The sequence below is a fragment of the Neoarius graeffei genome, chromosome 21 (assembly GCF_027579695.1).
Source record: "Neoarius graeffei isolate fNeoGra1 chromosome 21, fNeoGra1.pri, whole genome shotgun sequence".
NCBI lineage: Eukaryota > Metazoa > Chordata > Actinopteri > Siluriformes > Ariidae > Neoarius > Neoarius graeffei.
The window spans coordinates 2,299,611-2,318,990 of record NC_083589.1 but is presented as its reverse complement, the minus strand read 5'-3'; the positions used below and the strand labels follow the sequence as shown (position 1 = coordinate 2,318,990).

At 40.7% G+C, this 19,380-nt stretch overlaps 1 protein-coding gene across 1 annotated transcript in view; it reads right to left on the bottom strand.

Annotated features, from left to right (window-relative positions):
- The window catches only part of LOC132869645 (scavenger receptor cysteine-rich type 1 protein M130-like), a 67,796-nt gene extending 48,695 nt beyond the window's left edge, over positions 1-19,101 (bottom strand). The window contains 8 exon segments of the mRNA XM_060902937.1: positions 82-383; positions 545-863; positions 4,475-4,783; positions 13,260-13,565; positions 13,904-14,206; positions 18,384-18,527; positions 18,728-18,892; positions 19,047-19,101. Coding sequence (XP_060758920.1) covers positions 82-383; positions 545-863; positions 4,475-4,783; positions 13,260-13,565; positions 13,904-14,206; positions 18,384-18,527; positions 18,728-18,892; positions 19,047-19,101 — 1,903 coding nt within the window.
- Positions 19,102-19,380: the final 279 nt, after the last annotated feature.

Sequence of the window (19,380 nt, the reverse complement as noted above, 5' to 3'; positions counted from 1 at the left end):
AAAATTAACAAAGGCACCTTAAAGTTTGATTGACAGGTTTGTGGTCTCTATTTAAACAGAAGTTAAATCATGATACTTAACCAGAACATTTTAATCCCACATCGTTGTCATGGGAGCAGGTTGAGTGTTTGAGTGAAGATGATGTTGGACAGAAGTAAATCTCAGATTCGTTTCCTCTACACTGAAGCTCCTCTGTCCACACCTGACCCTCCCCTCGGCCAAAAGCAGCTGATCCCAGCACCTCCACAGGAATCCCACAGCCCAGCTCTCTGCACACAACCTCTGCATCCTGCTGGTCAAAGTCAGCATCACACACTGTGGACCAGGAACGTCCATGAAACACCTCCACTCTCCCAGAGCACCGGTGAGGACCAGCAGAGAGTCTCAATCCCTGACCTGGGTTTTATTTCATTGTGTAAAAATTGTACACATTTTCTGTTAAAATATCAATAAATCATTCCAATGGAGTTGTAAAATACTTTAAATTTACATAAAATCTAAAATCTAATTCCAATATTGGACTGATATTATATTTTTTTTTCACAAGTACAACAGTTTACCTGAACAGACGACTCCAGCATCATCACCATGTTCACAGGCATGTTCCCCTTGTGAGCTACAGTTGTTCAGTGTTGACTCTGATCCTCTGCAGTACAAATCGTGTATCCAGATTGGTCCTGATCCTTCTCCAAACTCAGCCCAATACCGCAGATCTACAGGCTCCCCACAGCGCAGCTCTCTACACACCACTGCAGCATCTTTCACATCCCAAGCAGAACCACACACTGTTCCCCACTGACCATCCTGAAGAACCTCCACTCTTCCAGCACAGCGACTTCCACCATTCACCAACCTCACACCGTCTGAGAGGTGGACAGAACAATGGAGTCAGTATGCAAAAAAAGAGAATGACCCACAGATAGAAAAGTGAAAATTCTTTCTTTCTTTCTTTCTTTCTTTCTTTCTTTCTTTCTTTCTTTCTTTCTTTCTTTCTTTCTTTCTGTGATATAATCCTTGTGTACTATTGGTAACAGCAGTATCACAGGACTCTGGTATTTTCTCTGTCAAAATTAATTAAATCAATGACAGTTTTCCACTTTGATGTTATTTATGAATGTGTTCATTATGGAGATTACAAAACTGTCACATTATTATCATACCTGTCACTATAACTGTCCTCTGATCAGCTGGAACAACGTCATCGTCGTTCTCAGGATCATTTCCTACAGTAACACACAGATATTTAAAGTGATGAAGTCAGAATGAACATTAAAGTGACAGAAATAGTGTTGAAGAGTCACAACAATCCCAGTGGGCCAGATTCAGAACCAGTGAAGTCCAGAAGTCCCATCAGAATGTCAGCAGGGAGAGTTCCTCATATTCAGAGTCGGGTTACACAGCTGCTTCAGGCAGTTTTATGTGTTCTTCCTTTATATTATTAACATTTAATATCATCATTTTATTAACACTCATCATTAAATTCACAAAATATCTGGGACTGAAAATCGTACTTTTTACATTTCCTGTCAAATGTAACAAGATGGAACATAAAAGCAAGAAACAGTTTAAAAATAAAAAGACTAATATGATGATATAGGAATGAGATGGCGAGCACTGAGTCGATCATATTGATAAGATTTTGATGCCTGAATCGTTCTATTAATTTAATTAGATGGCTTCCACACTCGTTGTTCTCCAGCTTATAAAATAGGCCCTGATCCAGAACATCATGTTCTATTGTAGTCAATTTTTTCATGCTTTAGATTGGAATTTTAATTCTTCAAATGAATAAAACATGATGTCTGTGTTAATTCCATCTGCTCTCCTGGTCAGAAAACATAATCACAGTGTGAAGGATAATCTGACCGAGCGCTCGTCTGATACACTTACAGAGAAACTTTAAGTTCATTTATAATTTTGCCCATAAAACCTTCACTCCTCCAGATAAGCAATATTTCTTCTTCACATGTGTCTCCTCCAACATCCTCCATGTGAAACAACCTTTTTGTGCACTATAAGTGTGAATATTGTTAATCAATTAATACCATCATATTTATGTCTTGAATATTGTCCTTGAATGACGCTCCATCGTGTGTTTGAGTGAATTTACAGCATGAATATAAATGTCAGCGTGGCATTGTTGTTCCAGCAAACTGTCAGATGGTGGTGCTGGAGTTAACACTGCTCCTCACTCAGGCTGATATCACGCAAGAAACACGTGTTTAAGTTCAACATCTGAAATGCACGCAACTGAGACACGCCTCTGTTTTAGATAAACTCCGCCCTGAAAATAAGACAGTTGTTACATCGCAGGTGTGAATACTGATGTGGAGATTTAAATATAATTTAAAATTTCTTCCAATTTCTCAAAGTAACTGAACAGAATCTCACTGAGCAGAATGTAATGTAATAATCACAAAACATAATCAGAGTTCTCTGTTGTTTCATCGAAATCAAAGAAAAGCAGACTGTGAATGTTTGAGGCAGAGCTTATTACCCTCAGGGTTGTGATCCCACCAGAGGTCACCTGAGATATTATTATTATTATTATTATTATTATTTCAGCAATTCACATGGTAAGCTGATAATGTGTTTTTTCTGTAATCTAGACATCGAGCTTTAGCCTATATCCTTAGGTGTCGAGTGACTTTCTTAAAATCTTTGCTGTTGTCCAAAAAGTGAGCTTTCTGAAGCAACGCAGTGCTGTCATTCAGTCCAATTTTGTTTATCGATGCCTTGACGTTCTGAGTGATTTTCCCAAGTGCTCCAATAACAACTGGTCCTGCATTTACTCTCCTGCACTTCCAGATCTTCCCAATCACTCTTTTAAGGTCTTGATATTTTTAATTTTCTCATGTTCCTTTTCAAACACTCACGTGTCAAAGGGGCATGCTATGTCGATTACATTTCACGTTCTCTCCTCCTTCTCCAATACGACCATATCAGGTCTGTTATGTTGAAGATGATGGCCTGTTTGAACCCTGAGGTCCCACAGTATTTTCACTTCATCATTTTCCATGAGCCCTTCCGGAGTGTGGTCATACCACTTATACCACTGAACTTCTGACAGAGCTTCAAGTGAATGACTTGTCCAACCTTATCATGTCTCCACATTTTGTTTTCTGTTTGTGTGAGATTCTTTCATGCTGTTGTTAGATGACGAATTGTCTTTTCTCTTTCTCCACAAAATCGGCACATCAGGGACACATTCTCCTTGTCAACTCTGTTCTTGATGCTGTTGGTTCGGAATGCTTGATCTTGTGCAGCAGTTGAGAGTCCTTCCATTTCTTTCTTTATGGTACGTCTATTTAACCAGTTCCACAAATCCTAATCTCTCACTTCCTCTGGTCCCTTCATAAATTGTCCATGCAGTGTCTTGTTTCTATATCTGCTCATTCTTTCTTCAGCTGTACTTTGCTTTCTCACCCCGTCATCCAAAATTTTTTTCATTCTGCTACAAAATGAAGTAACCTTTTCGTAGTTACTTCAACAAACTTGTATCAACGACCTACTTCCATGTTTACACAGTCCTCTACACTTAATAAACCTCATCCACCACTTATCATTTCACATAAAATCTATCATCATCCCCCTGTGGGTGAAGTGTTCTGTTAATGGTGAACAACTTTCTCGTTTTCTGGTCCAATTTCCTGAGCTCTTCTTTGGTCCAACTGATAATTCCTGCACCAGACCTTCCCACTGAAACTGCCCTTAAATTGATCGCCTTCATCACGTTTCCACCATTCAGTTCTGACTTTCGTATCCTTCATATCCTTCTCAACTACTCATTAGATATTGCCTTTCTAATGTGGCTGTGCTTTATGTCATCTGCCTCTAATATCCCAACATTATCTCATCTCATTATCTGTAGCCGCTTTATCCTGTTCTACAGGGTTGCAGGCAAGCTGGAGCCTATCCCAGCTGACTACGGGCGAAAGGCGGGGTACACCCTGGACAAGTCGCCAGGTCATCACAGGGCTGACACATAGACACAGACAACCATTCACACTCACATACACACCTACAGTCAATTTAGACACACCAGTTAACCTAACCTGCATGTCTTTGGACTGTGGGGGAAACCGGAGCACCCGGAGGAAACCCACGTGGACACGGGGAGAACATGCAAACTCCACACAGAAAGGCCCTCGCCGGCCACGGGGCTCGAACCCAGACCTTCTTGCTGTGAGGCGACAGCGCTAACCACTACACCACCGTGCCGCCCAACATTATTATTATCAGTACTAGTAAAATGATCATACAGTGTGTAATTCCTCTAAAGCTGATTTTACAGCAGATTGCAGTGACGCTGCGTCCAACACACTGTCATGTTCATCAAAGTGGACTTTACACCGGACCCCGACAGCGCGGTCTATTATGATCAACATTTATTTTATAGAACTTAAATATTGATTGTGGTAATAAATATATTTTTGAGCATATATTTTAAATGTTAAGATTAAAACCAATTTACCTGAGCAGGTGACTCCAGCATCTGCACCATGATTACAGTTATTTTTCCCCAACTCTCTTGATGTACAGTTCTTCAGTGTCGACTCTGATCCTCTACACTTCACAGCATTCATCCAGATTGGTCCGGATCCTCGTCCAAAGTGAGCAAAATACCGAACATTTACAGGCTCCCCACAGCGCAGCTCTCTACACACAACTGCAGCTTCTCTCATATCCCAGTCATTATGACACACTGTTCCCCACTGACCATCCTGAAGAACCTCCACTCTCCCAGCACAGCGACTTCCACCATTCACCAGCCTCACACTGCCTGAGAGAGAGAGAGAGAGAGGCAAGGCAAGTTTATTTATATAACACATTTCATACATAGTGGCAGTTCAATGTGCTTTACAGAAGTAAAAGCAAAACAGTAAACAATAGAGAATAAAATTACATAAAATAAATGGGAAGAAAAATAAGAATTAAACAATAGTAGAAATAAAATAATAAAATGAAGTAGAAGTTCAAATAGGGGGAGAAAAAGAAAAAAAACCCAGCAAAATAAAATAGAATAAAAGTGAAGTAAAATTTGAAACATGCAGAGACTGTAAAAGTAAAGATTATAAAACATGTAAAGAAGACAATATTAATTATTTAACAGAAAGCATCTGAAAACAGCTTGGTCTTTAACCTAGATTTGAAGCTGCCAACAGCAGGAGCATTTTTAATGTCCTCTGGCAGTTGGTTCCATAGCTGCACTGCATAGTAGGTAAAAGCTGCTTCACCATACTTTGTTTTAACAACAGGTTTTAATAGTAAATTTTTCTGTTTCGATCTGGTAGATCTGATTGGGTTAGGCCACTGCAACATATCAGAGAGGTAATTGGGCCCTGTACCATTTAGAGATTTGTACACCAGCAGCAATGCTTTAAAGTCAATTCTGTAGCTTACTGGAAGCCAGTGAAGGGACCTTAGAATTGGAGTAATGTGCTCTGTTCTTTTTGTTCATGTGAGAACCCTAGCCACTGCATTTTGAACCAGCTGAAGTCGTTTGATGGTCTTTTTTGGCAGGCCTGTGAAAAGGCCATTGCAGTAATCAACCCTACTAGAGATGAAGGCATGTATCAGTTTTTCCAGATCATTTTTTGACATAAGTCCTCTTAGTTTGGAAATGTTTTTTTAGGTGATAAAATGCCGTTTTAGTGATTGCTTTCATGTGACTGTCAAAGTTTAGCTCACTTTCAATGAAAACACCAAGATTTTTAACCATTTCTTTAGTTTTAATCCCTTTTGTGTCAAGAATAGTGGTAATCCTGAGTCTTTCATCTTTTTTTCCAAATAAAATTATTTCTGTTTTATCTGTGTTCAGCTGAAGAAAATTTTGTGACATCCAGTTGTTGATTTGATCGATACACTGGTAGAGACATTCAAGGGGGGCATAATAATTGGGTGATAAAGCAAAATAAATTTGGGTGTCATCTGCATAGCAGTGATACAAAATTGAATTGTTATTGATAATTTGCCCAAGTGGGAGCATATAAAAGGTTGAAAAGTAATGGTCCAAGAATCGACCCCTGGGGGACACCACAGGTCAAGGACATTGACGTTGAGGTACAATTTCCCATGGTAACTGTTAGGGATTTGCTGGGATTCGAACCTGGTTCGTTGGTGTGATGATCCAGCAAACCCCCACTAGGCCACCAGGGGGATGACTCAAATGCAGAGGCGTGAGGCAGAAGTAGAAAAAGTATCAAACAGTTTATTAACACTATGTACAATATTTACAATCCGATGAAAAAACAAACAAAAAAAAGAAAATCCAAAAGCTCAGAAGATAACAAAAATAAAAATATCCAAAAGGTACAAAACAAAAGCCAAAAAACCAGAAAAGCAAGTGCAAAACAAAGAACACGGTACAGAGGAAACTGGAGATAAACATAACAGCACAAAGACTCCGTGACAAGAGGACTGAACTCAGGGGGTATAAATACACAAACTAAATTGAACACGGGTGAAAATAATCAGGACTAAACAGGCAATTAACACAGACACAAAACACAGGAACAGTGGTGGCCTCTAGAGGCCAAAACAAACATGACACACAAAGGAAATAACAGCGGCCTCTAGAGGCCAAAACAGTCCCAGTCCTAACAGAACCCCCCTCTAGGAGCGTCTCCTGACATTCCCAGGGCGATCCGGATGGGCCGAATGGAAGTCCCGACACAGTTCTTTATCTAGGACATCCCGAGCAGGAACCCAGCAGTGCTCCTCAGGACCATAGCCCTCCCAGTCCACCAGATATTGCAACCCGCCGCGGACCCGGCGGGAGACAAGCAGGCGATGCACAGTGAACACAGTCTGACCCTGGAAGATGCGGGGGGGTGGGGGGTTCCTAGGGGCAGGGGCATACGTAGACATCAGTACGGGCCGCAACAGGGAAACATGGAAAGTGGGGTTGATCCTCAGAGTCCGGGGCAACTGGAGCCGGTAGGAGACAGGGCTCACCCTGCGCACCACCTTGAAGGGGCCAATGTAGCGAGGAGCAAGCTTGCGGTTCTCCACCCGCAGCGGAAGGTCCTTAGTGGACAGCCAAACCTGCTGCCCAGGGCGGAAAGCGTGTGCAGGTCTTCTATGGCGGTTGGCCTGAGTCTGGTTGGTTCTGGAGGTCTGTATGAGGGTCTTCCTGACCTTGCTCCAGGTCTTGCGATCTGGCTGAGAGAGGGAAAACAGTCTGCCACGAGGAGGGGTAGTCCCAGGGAGCAAGTCGATGGCACAGTCGTAGGCCCGGTGCGGAGGAAGAACGGCGGCCCTGCTCTTGCTGAAGACCTCCTTGAGATCCCAGTACTGTGGGAACTTGAGATAACTCGGTGAGATCAGGGGCCTTGGCAGGAGACACAGGAGAGCTAGAGAGCAGACAAGAGGCATGGCATGCAGGGCCCCATTCCACAACCTGGCTTGTTACCCAGTCTATGCGAGGGTTGTGGCGAGTAAGCCAAGGAAGGCCTAGAATAACCGGGAACTCAGGTGAAAGAATCAGGTGCAGGGATATTTCTTCCTTGTGACCTTGAGACTGGAGGAAGACTGGAGAAGTAACTTGGGTGACTCTTCCATCACCTAACGCTTGGCCATCGAGGGCAGACACAGACAGTGGGACTTCAAGAGGTGCAGTCAGAATATTGATGCTTTGGGCGAAGTGAATATCCATAAAGTTCCCAGCCGCCCCTGAGTCTAACAAAGCTTGACAAGAGTGGACAGACTCACCCCAGGAGATGGAGACCGGGATGTAGATTCCTTGGCCAGGGAGTCCGGGAGAGAGGGTAGGCCCCGTCACAACCCTCCCTTGGCTGGACGGGGCGGTCCTTTTCCCAAGAGTTCAGGACATGATGCTCGGAAATGACCAGGCTTGCCACAGTAGATACAGCACTTGTCCCTCCTTCTGCGCTCCCTCTCAGATGCAGAGAGGCGAGTACGACCCACTTGCATGGGTTCTGGACAGTCACTGAAGGAGGTAGACGGTCTCCAGGTAGAGGTAGGGAGGCTGGGGGGGCTCAAGGCTTGGTGGCGTTCTCTCATCCTGTTGTCCAGACGAATAGCATGTGAGATGAGGGTTTCGAGGTCACTTGGGCATCCAATAGAGGCCAGACCGTCCTTGATGGGGTCAGACAGACCATGGTGGAAGGCTGACACCAGGGCAGTCTCGTTCCATCCACTTACTGCTGCAAGCGTTCGGAACGAGATGGCGTAATGTGCGACGCTTCCTCCTTGCCGGATGGACATGAGCTTTCGGGCTGCGTCGGTACTGATGTCTGCCTGATCGAAGACCCGAAGCATCTCCTCAGAAAACAGCTGGAAATCAAAGCACTCAGGTCCCTGTCTCTGCCAGATAGCAGTAGCCCAGGCTCGCGCCTTACCAGCTAATAAGGTTATCACAAAGGCAATCTTGCGGCGATCCGTAGTGTAGGTGGTAGGCTGAAGCTCAAAGGTGAGTTGACACTGGGTAAGGAACTCTCGGCACTCACTGTGCTTGCCGTCATACCTCTGTGGTGCAGGAAGGCTGGGTTCGCAAGGTGAAGAAGGCAGCATGGCAGGAGGCACTGGAGCAGGAGCGGGAGCTGGATCAGGAGCAGGAGCTGGATCAGGATGAGGAGATGCAGGCAGAGATGTCAGCTGTGCCAGGGTTTTCCCAATTTGCTGAAGCAGTTCCTCATGGCGAGCAAGGGCCTCACGTTGGCTGGTGAGCATACGTCCATGAGCGTCCATGGTCGCTCCGAAGCGTGTCAAAGCTGCCATAATTCCCTGAAGGTTGGCCGGGTAGACAGTTGAAGCAGCCTCTGCTGAGTCGGTCATGACGGAGTCTTTCTGTTAGGGATTTGCTGGGATTCGAACCTGGTTCGTTGGTGTGATGATCCAGCAAACCCCCACTAGGCCACCAGGGGGATGACTCAAATGCAGAGGCGTGAGTAGAAAAAGTATCAAACAACAGTTTATTAACACTATGTACAATATTTACAATCCGATGAAAAAACAAACAAAAAAAAGAAAATTCAAAAGCTCAGAAGATAACAAAAATAAAAATATCCAAAGGTACAAAACAAAAGCCAAAAAAACAGAAAAGCAAAGTGCAAAACAAAGAACACGGTACAGAGGACACTGGAGATAAACATAACAGCACAAAGACTCCGTGACAAGAGGACTGAACTCAGGGGGTATAAATACACAAACTAAATTGAACACAGGTGAAAATAATCAGGACTAAACAGGCAATTAACACAGACACAAAACACAGGAACAGTGGTGGCCTCTAGAGGCCAAAACAAACATGACACGCAAAGGAAATAACAGCGGCCTCTAGAGGCCAAAACAGTCCCAGTCCTAACAGTAACAAAGAAGCTTCTATCTTAAGTATGAATTTAACCAATTGATAACTTTACCAGTCAATCCAACCCAGTGTTCAAGTCGATATAGCAGTATGTTGTGATCAACAGTATCAAAAGCTGCACTGAGGTCCAGTAATACCAGGACCGATGTTTTGCCTGCATCAGTATTAAGACGTATGTCATTTATAACTTTAATCAGCGCTGTTTCAGTGCTATGATTGGCACGAAATCCTGACTGAAAATTATCAAAATGGCTGTTTGATATCAAGAAGGCAGTTAATTGATTGAAGACAATTTTTTCAAGGATTTTCCCGATGAATGGTAAATTTGATATTGGCCTGTAGTTATTTAATAGTGAAGGATCCAGATTATTTTTTTAAGTAGGGGCTTTACAACGTCTTTTTTCAGGGACACAGGAACAATGCCAGTCTCTAGGGATGTATTTATAATTTGGAGCACATCTGTAATTATAAGATGAAGAACAGACTTAAAAAAGTTGGTGGGCAGAATGTCCAGTTCAGATGTTGAGGAACTGAGATTTTGTACAGTTTTTTCAAGAGTCTCATAATCAATTAAACAAAATTCTGACATTGTGTTGAAGTTATCTATCTGTGTCATTGGTGATTGCAGTTTTTCAATTTTTTGCAACTGAGATATATTATGAGCAATATTCTGCCGTATTTTATCAATTTTACCTTTGAAGAAGGATGCAAACTCATTGCATTTATTAACTGAGAGAAGTTCAGGTGCTAATTGTGGTGGGGGATTAGTTAGCTTCTCTACTGTTGAAAATAGCACACGGGCATTGTTCATATTTCTGTTGATGATGTTGGAGAAGAAAGACTGTCTTGCTTTACGAATTTCATAATTATAATTACAAAGCATCTCTTTATGGATTTGATAATGGATGTGAAGTTTAGATTTGTGCCATTTTCTTTCAGTCTTTCTACATTCTCTCTTTAGCAGTTTAACAGCCGGGTACTGCTTCCATGGTGCTTTCTGCTTATCATTGACTCTTTTGATTTTGAATGGAGCAATATCATCCATAATTTGGGTCATATTTAAATTAAAAATTTCAAGTAAATCATCTACAGAGTCTGACATTTTGGTTGAGTTCTGAGAGAGAGCTTGCTCAAAGAGAGCACATGTGTTATCTTTTATGACTCTCCTACCCATAGTCATTGAGCTGCTCTGAATGTGAGGAGACATAGAAACATCAGAGAAAACACAAAAATGATCAGATAAGGCCAGGTCAACAACAGTAGTAGAAACAGTAAGACCCTTTGTGATGACGAGGTCAAGGGTATGACCACGAGAGTGGGTCGGCCCCTGTACATTTTGTACTAGGTTGAAGTTGTCAATAAGTGCAAGTAGTTCTTTGGCATAAGTGTTTTCAGTATTATCTACATGCAAGTTAAAATCCCCAGATATAATATGACAATCAAACTCTAAGCAAATGACTGACAACAGTTCACCAAACTCTTCAAGAAAGACTTTGGCTGAATGTCTCGGAGGCCTATAAATAGTTAATAATAATATGTTAGGCGAGCATGTAACAAGTGCACATAAGTGTTCAAAGGATGTAAAATCACCAAGTGAGGATTGTTTACATTGAAAAGAGACTTTGAATATATTTGCGATCCCTCCACCTTTCCCTTGTCGGGTAACATTCAAAAAATTAAAATTTGGGGGAGCTGCTTCAATAAGGGTGGTAGCACTATTTGCTTGATCCAGCCAAGTTTCAGTTAGAAGCAAAAAATCAAGATTGTGTTTGCAGATAAGATCATTAATTAAAAATGACTTGTTTAAAAGTGATCTAACGTTCAGAAGAGCTAGCTTTACAGAAAGTCTAGAAGTAATATCTGCTTGTGCACTCTGATGTTGTTTTAAAACAGGAAGGAGATTAGATTGGTTTACCCCCTGGGTTAAATGTGCTCTATGTTTTCTATTTCTTATCAACACAGGAATAGAGAATGGCATAGGCATATTGGGTCCCAGCTCGTTTTCAAAACTACACCCATTTGCAGGGACCCAGAGTACATTAAACAAGACTTTCTAAATGTTCCATTTGGTTTGAGGGTGAAAGGATTGGAGATGACATGTATCTTTTAGATGGTGAAAAAGATTTGTAGCCAGCTGAAAGTCCTGGGCGAACACAATTTTGATGAACTGGGTACACTGCTTGTCGCGACAGATTTGGGCTGGAAAAAGAGAGTGTAGCCATTGGGAGCAATCTTTGCATACTATTTGGGAAATCCATGCGGGTGGGAGACGGAGATGGCGCAGTGAAGTCAGAAGAGCGAGAAATTGGTGAGTTCTTTGTATGGCAGTTTGTCTCTGATTTTTGGCAGTCTGTCTTTGAATCTTGGCAGTCTGGCAGGTCAGATGTCTGTGTGTCCTTGATGATGACTTGCAAAGATGATTGTTTTGGCTTTGCAGAGGTATTGTTTTTTGTAACTATGTCAGTCTGCGACATCTTATCAACTGTTTTCCTCAATGCTGGCTGAGAAAAGATTGCAAGTCTGTAATGGTCTACTAAGACTTTGGCTCCAATCCAGCTGAGTTCAGTGCTATTTGGCTTGAAGAATTCTCTGCGATTCCAGAAAAGGTTAAAATTGTCTATGAAGTTCATACCAAATGAAAAACAAGTTTTTCCAAGCCAGGTGTTAAGACTGAAGAGTCGAGAAAATGCAAAACTTCCTCTCGCTGGGAGTGGGCCACTAATAAAAGATTGTATTCCAGTCTTATAGAGATCAGAAAAAAGTTTTCTGAAATCATCTTGGACAAACAGCTGTTCTCTGAAAACATCATTTGCTCCCACATGCACAACAATACGTTTGATAGTTTTATGCTCGGACATGAGTTTCAAAATGCTGTCTTTGGTGTCAGAGATGGATGCATTTGGAAGGCAGCAAATAATCATCCCATGACCTTTTAAATGTCTTACAGTGGAATCACCAAGAACAAGGATTGTGGGATCAGGTGGTGTTACGAGCTGCTTTTTGCCTCTTCCCACAGCTCTTCGATCTTGGTGCGATCTCTTTTTACGATGTGTTTGTCTGCTTGAAAAATCCTCTTCCACATCCCTGAGGCATTCAAATCTGTTCTGAAGCCTTATGGGCTGTGGATTTTCCATAGGATTGTAAATCCTATTGTAATTTGTAGAACGAGCTGGTGTTGAAGTAATTACTCTTCTGTTTTTATTTTTGGGCTTGCCACCCATCATTTGCCAGTTTTCTGTACTCACATTTTGCCCAGCTTGATTGATGAATTCATCCACTCGATCTGCAATGCCATCGGTCTGTCGGAGTGCAATCTCTGCATTCTCAGCCACTGTTTCTGTACTCCTTTCCTGAGTTATCGCTTTTAATTCATCCGTCTTTGGCAGAGCATCAATCTTTGATTCCAGGATAGAAATCCTCTGTTCTAGTTCCATGCATTTTCTGCAGGATTTTTTGCCCCCTGGCATTTTGTTTTAAAAGCTAACTCATCTTATAAAGATGAAAAATAAAATGAAAAAATAGTGGAAATTAAATTAAAATTAAATTAAAAGCTTATAAAGATGAAAAATAAAATGAAAAAATAGTGGAAATTAAATGAGAAAGTAAAGTATAGAAATAAAGATCAAGAAAGCAGGAGCAAAGCAAAGAAGTGTCCTACTCACTTGAGTAGGAGGAGCAGAAGAGAGAGAGAATCCACATAAACCAGACCATCAAATAAAACTTCTCTCTCTCTCTCTCTCTCTCTCTCTCTCTCTCTCTCACACACACACACACACACACACACACACACACACACACACACACACACACACACATTTTTAGTCAGAAGATCAATAAATCATGACAGTGGAGGAGCAAAATTTAGTCAAATCGATCAAAACAATAATTTTACTCTTTGTAATATTTTTTCCTAAATACAGCAGTTTACCTGAACAGGTGACTCCAGCATCCCGACCGTGACCACAGTAATCCCCCCTCCCATCTGATCTACAGTTCTTCAGTGTCGACTCTGATCCTCTACACTGCACACCAACCAGCCAGATTGGTCCTGATCCCTCTCCAAAGTCACTGTTTTGTGGTGCATCTCCAGGCCCCCCACAGCCCAGCTCTCCACACACCACTGCAGCATCGTCCAGATCCCAGCCAACACCACACACTGTTCCCCACTGACCATCCTGAAGAACCTCCACTCTCCCAGCACAGCGACTTCCACCATTCACCAACTTCACGCCATCTGAGAGAGAGAGAGAGAGAGAGAGAGAGAGAGAGAGAGTGTGTGTGTGTGTGTGTGTGTGTGTGAGAGAGAGAGAGAAAAAACATATCATGTTCTGTCTCTTTCTCTCTCTCACACACACACACACACACACACATTTTTAGTCAGAAGATCAATAAATCATGACAGTGGAGGAGCAAAATTTAGTCAAATCGATCAAAACAATAATTTTACTCTTTGTAATATCTCATCTCATCTCATCTCATTATCTCTAGCCGCTTTATCCTTCTACAGGGTCGCAGGCAAGCTGGAGCCTATCCCAGCTAATATATTTGAAAAAAATATATACAGCAGTTTACCTGAACAGATGACTCCAGCATCACTAACATGACCACAGGCATGTCCCTCTTGTGAGCTACAGTTGTTCAGTGTTGACTCTGATCCTCTGCAGTACAAATCGTGTATCCAGATTGGTCCTGATCCTCGTCCAAAATCAGCCCAATCTCACAGGTCTACAGGCTCCCCACAGCGCAGCTCTCTACACACCACTGCAGCATCTTTCACATCCCAGGCAGAACTACACACTCTTCCCCACCGACCATCCTGAAGAACCTCCACTCTCCCAGCACAGCGACTTCCACCATTCACCAACCTCACACCATCTGAGAGGTGGACAGAGGAATGGAGTCAGTATGCAAAAAAAAAAAAAGACCCACACATAGAAAAGTGAAACTTTCTTTCTTTCTTTCTTTCTTTCTTTCTTTCTTTCTTTCTTTCTTTCTTTCTTTCTTTCTGTGATATAATCCTTGTGTACTAATGGTAACAGCAGTATCACAGGACTCTGGTATTTTCTCTGTCAAATTTAATTAAATCAATAACAGTTTTCCACTTTGATGTTATTTATGACTGTGTTCATTATGGAGATTACAAAACTGTCACATTATTATCATACCTGTCACTATAACTGTCCTCTGATCAGCTGGAACAGCGTCATCATCGTTCTCAGGATCATTTCCTACAGTAACACACAGATATTTAAAGTGATGAAGTCAGAATGAACATTAAAGTGACAGAAATAGTGTTGAAGAATCACAACAATCCCAGTGGGCCAGATTCAGAACCAGTGAAGTCCAAAAGTCCCATCAGAATGTCAGCAGGGAGAGTTCCTCATATTCAGAGTCGGGTTACACAGCTGCTTCAGGCAGTTTTATGTGTTCTTCCTTTATATTATTAACATTTAATATCATCATTTTATTAACACTCATCATGATTGAAATTCAGAACAGCACAAATAATGTACAAAGCGAGAAATAATCTATTGCCAAAAAATATATAAGGAATGTTTAGTGAGAGAGAGGGGGGATATAATCTAAGGGGAGACCTAAATTTAAAAAAAAAAACAAAGGTTCGAACAAATATGAAAAGCATGTGCGTTTCGAGCTGCGGGGTGACTTTATGGAACAGACTGGAGACAGAAATAAAACAAATGCAAATATAAATCTGTTTAAAAAAAGGTACAAAAAATATTTTTAAACAAGTATATAGAAGAGGAAGTATGTTAACGGAGGATGATGAGGGATAAATAAAATAGGGTTGATTGTTATATTAGAACTAACTTAGTATTTGGTATATATGGTATATATTTATTCATGGGGATAGATTATATATTCATATTTACAGGGATATGTATGTAATAGATATTTATTTTTGTAATTATATATTTATATAGATATTTATGAAGTGTATATATGGTATATAGTATATATATATTTTTTTGTAGTTATATATTTATATAGATATTTATGAAGTATATATATATATATATATATATATATATATATATATATATATATATATAGTATGTAGTATATATTTATTTTTGTCATTACATATTTATATAGATATTCATGAAGTGTATATATGGTATATATTTTTATAGGTGTATTAATGTAGTTTGGATTTCGGGGTAGTTAAAAAGGGGTGGGAAATTAAAAAATTATTGTACTTCTTCCCACTCCTTTTTCGAACAATGTGCGGTGTTTTGTAATGTCTTAGCTCTTTATTGTTTTTTTTTTATTTCTCATTTTCTTTCTTTTGTATGTACAAATAGTTACATACATTTTTTTATACATGTTCGAAATAAAAAAATAAATACATTCATTCATTCATTAAATTCACAAAATATTTGGGACTGAAAATCGCACTTTTTAAATTTCCTGTCAAATGTAACACGATGGAACATAAAAGCAAAAAACAGTTTAAAAATAAAAAGACTAATATGAGGATATAGGAATGAGATGGCGAGCACTGAGTCGATCATACTGATAAGATTTTGATGCCTGAATAGTTCTATTAATTTAATTATATGGCTTCCACACTCGTTGTTCTCCAGCTTATAAAATAGGCCCTGATCCAGAACATCATGTTCTATTGTAGTCAATTTTTTCATGCTTTAGATTGGAATTTTAATTCTTCAAATGAATAAAACATGATGTCTGGTTTAATTCCATCTGCTCTCCTGTTCAGAAAACATAATCACGGTGTGAAGGATAATCTGACCGAGCGCTCGTCTGATACACTTACAGAGACACTTTAAGTTCATTTATAATTTTGGCCATAAAACCTTCACTCCTCCAGATAAGCAATATTTCTTCTTCACATGTGTCTCCTCCAACATCCTCCATGTGAAACAACCTTTTTGTGCACTATAAGTGTGAATATTGTTAATCAATTAATACCATCATATTTATGTCTTGATTATTGCCCTTGAATGACGCTCCATCGTGTGTTTGAGTGAATTTACAGCATGAATATAAATGTCAGCGTGGCATTGTTGTTCCAGCAAACTGTCAGATGGTGGCGCTGGAGTTAACACTGCTCCTCACTCAGGCTGATATCACGCAAGAAACACGTGTTTAAGTTCAACATCTGAAACGCACGCAACTGAGACACGCCTGTGTTTTAGATAAACTCCGCCCTGAAAATAAGTCAGTTGTTACATCGCAGGTCTGAATACTGATGTGGAGATTTAAATATAATTTAAAATTTCTTCTAATTTGTCAAAGAAACTGAACAGAATCTCACTGAGCAGAATGTAATGTAATAATCACAAAACATAATCAGAGTTCTCTGTTGTTTCATCGAAATCAAAGAAAAGCAGAGTGTGAATGTTTGAGGCAGAGCTTATTACCCTCAGGGTTGTGATCCCACCAGAGGTCACCTGAGATGATATTATTATTATTATTATTATTATTATTATTATTATTATTATTATTATTTCAGCAATTCAAACGGTAAGCTGATAATGTTTTTTTTTGTAATCTAGACATCGAGCTTTAGCCTATATCCTGAGGTGTCAAGTGACTTTCTTAAAATCTTTGCTGTTCCCAACAAGTGAGCTTTCTGAAGCAACGCAGTGCTGTCATTCAGTCCAATTTTGTTTATCGATGCCTTGAAGTTCTTAGTGATTTTCCCAAGTGCTCCAATAACAACTGGTACTACATTTACTCTCCTGCACTTCCAGATCTTCCCAATCACTCTTTTAAGGTCTTGATATTTTTAATTTTCTCATGTTCCTTTTCAAACACTCGCGTGTCAAAGGGGCATGCTATGTCGATTACATTTCACGTTTTCTCCTCCTTCTCCAATACGACCATATCAGGTCTGTTATGTTGAAGATGATGGCCTGTTTGAACCCTGAGGTCCCACAGTATTTTCACTTCATCATTTTCCATGAGCCCTTCCGGAGTGTGGTCATACCACTTATACCACTGAACTTCTGACAGAGCTTCCAGTGAATGACTTGTCCGAACTTATCTTGTCTCCACATTTTGTTTTCTGTTTGTGTGAGTTTCTTTCATTCTGCTGTTAGATGACGCATTGTCTTTTCTCTTTCTCCACAAAATCGGCACATCAGGGACACATTCTCCTTGTCAACTCTGTTCTTGATGCTGTTGGTTCGGAATGCTTGATCTTGTGCAGCAGTTAAGAGTCCTTCCATTTCTTTCTTTATGGTACGTCTATTTAACCAGTTCCACAAATCCTAATCTCTCACTTCCTCCGGTCCCTTCATAAATTATCCATGCAGTCTCTTGTTTCTATATCTGCTCATTCTTTCTTCAGCTATACTTTGCTTTCTCACCCCCTCATCCAAAAATTTTTCATCTGCTACAAAATGAAGTAACCTTTCGGTAGTTGCTTCAACAAACTTGTATAAACAACCTACTTCAATGTTTACACAGTCCTCGACACTTAATAAACCTCATCCACCACTTATCATTTCACATAAAATCTATCATCATCCCCCTGTGGGTGAAGTGTTCAGTTAATGGTGAACAACTTTCTCGTTTTCTGGTCCAATCTCCTGAGCCCTTCTTTGGCCCAATTGATAATTCCTGCACCAGACCTTCCCACTGAAACTGCCTTTAAATTGATCGCCTTCATCACGTTTCCACCATTCAGTTCTGACTTCAGTATCCTTCATATCCTTCTCAACTACTCATTAGATATTGCCTTTCTCACGCCACTGTGTGTTAGGTCATCTGCCTCTAATATCCCAATATTATTATTATTATTATTATTATTATTATTATTATTATTATTATCAGTAGTAGTAAAATGATCATATAGTGTGTAATTCCTCTAAAGCTGATTTTACAGCAGATTGCAGTGACTCTGCATCCAACACACTGTCATGTTTATCAAAGTGGACTTTACACCGGACCCCGATAGCGCAGTCTATTATGATCAACATTTATTTTATAGAACTTAAATATCGATTGTGGTAATAAATATATTTTTGAGCATATATTTTAAATGTTAAGATTAAAACCAATTTACCTGAGCAGGTGACTCCAGCATCTTCACCATGATCACAGTAACGTTTCCCCAACCCTGCTGATGTACAGTTCTTCAGTGTCGACTCTGATCCTCTACAGGACACATCAACCATCCAGATTGGTCCGGATCCTCGCCCAAAGTAAGCTTCATACCGAACATTTACAGGCTCTTTGTAATATTTTTTCCTAAATACAGCAGTTTACCTGAACAGGTGACTCCAGCATCCCAACCGTGACCACAGTAATCCCCCCTCCCATCTGATCTACAGTTCTTCAGTGTCGACTCTGATCCTCTACACTGCACACCAACCAGCCAGATTGGTCCTGATCCCGCTCCAAAGTCACTGTTTTGTGTTGCATTTACAGGCTCCCCACAGCCCAGCTCTCCACACACCACTGCAGCATCGTCCAGATCCCAGTCATCACCACACACTGTTCCCCACTGACCATCCTGAAGAACCTCCACTCTCCCAGCACAGCGACTTCCACCATTCACCAGCCTCACACTGCCTGAGAGAGAGAGAGAGAGAGAGATATTGTGTGTGTGTGTGTGTGTGTGTGTGTGTGTGTGTGTGAGTGAGAGAGAGAGAGAGAGGTGTGTGAGAGAGAGAGAGAGAGAGAGAGAGAGAGAGAGAGCGAGAGAGAGAGAGAGAGAAACTGATACCTGGTACAGCGGAGGGTGGAACTGGTGGAGGACCAACACTTTGACCTGAAGACATCAAAACATCACATTAATCTGAATATTATAAAACGTATATTTAATAAGATTATAAAACTCTCCCAGAAACTGAAAGTAATGCAGATCAAAATATCCGTCCATTATCTGTAGCCGCTTATCCTGTACAGGGTCACGGGCTGGAGCCTATCCCAGCTGACTATGGGCGAGAGGTGGGGTTCACCCTGGACACGTCACCAGGTCATCACTGGGCTCAGATCAAAATATATTTAATGAAATTTAATATAATTAATACTCTTGACTTACATTTGTAAATACAGGT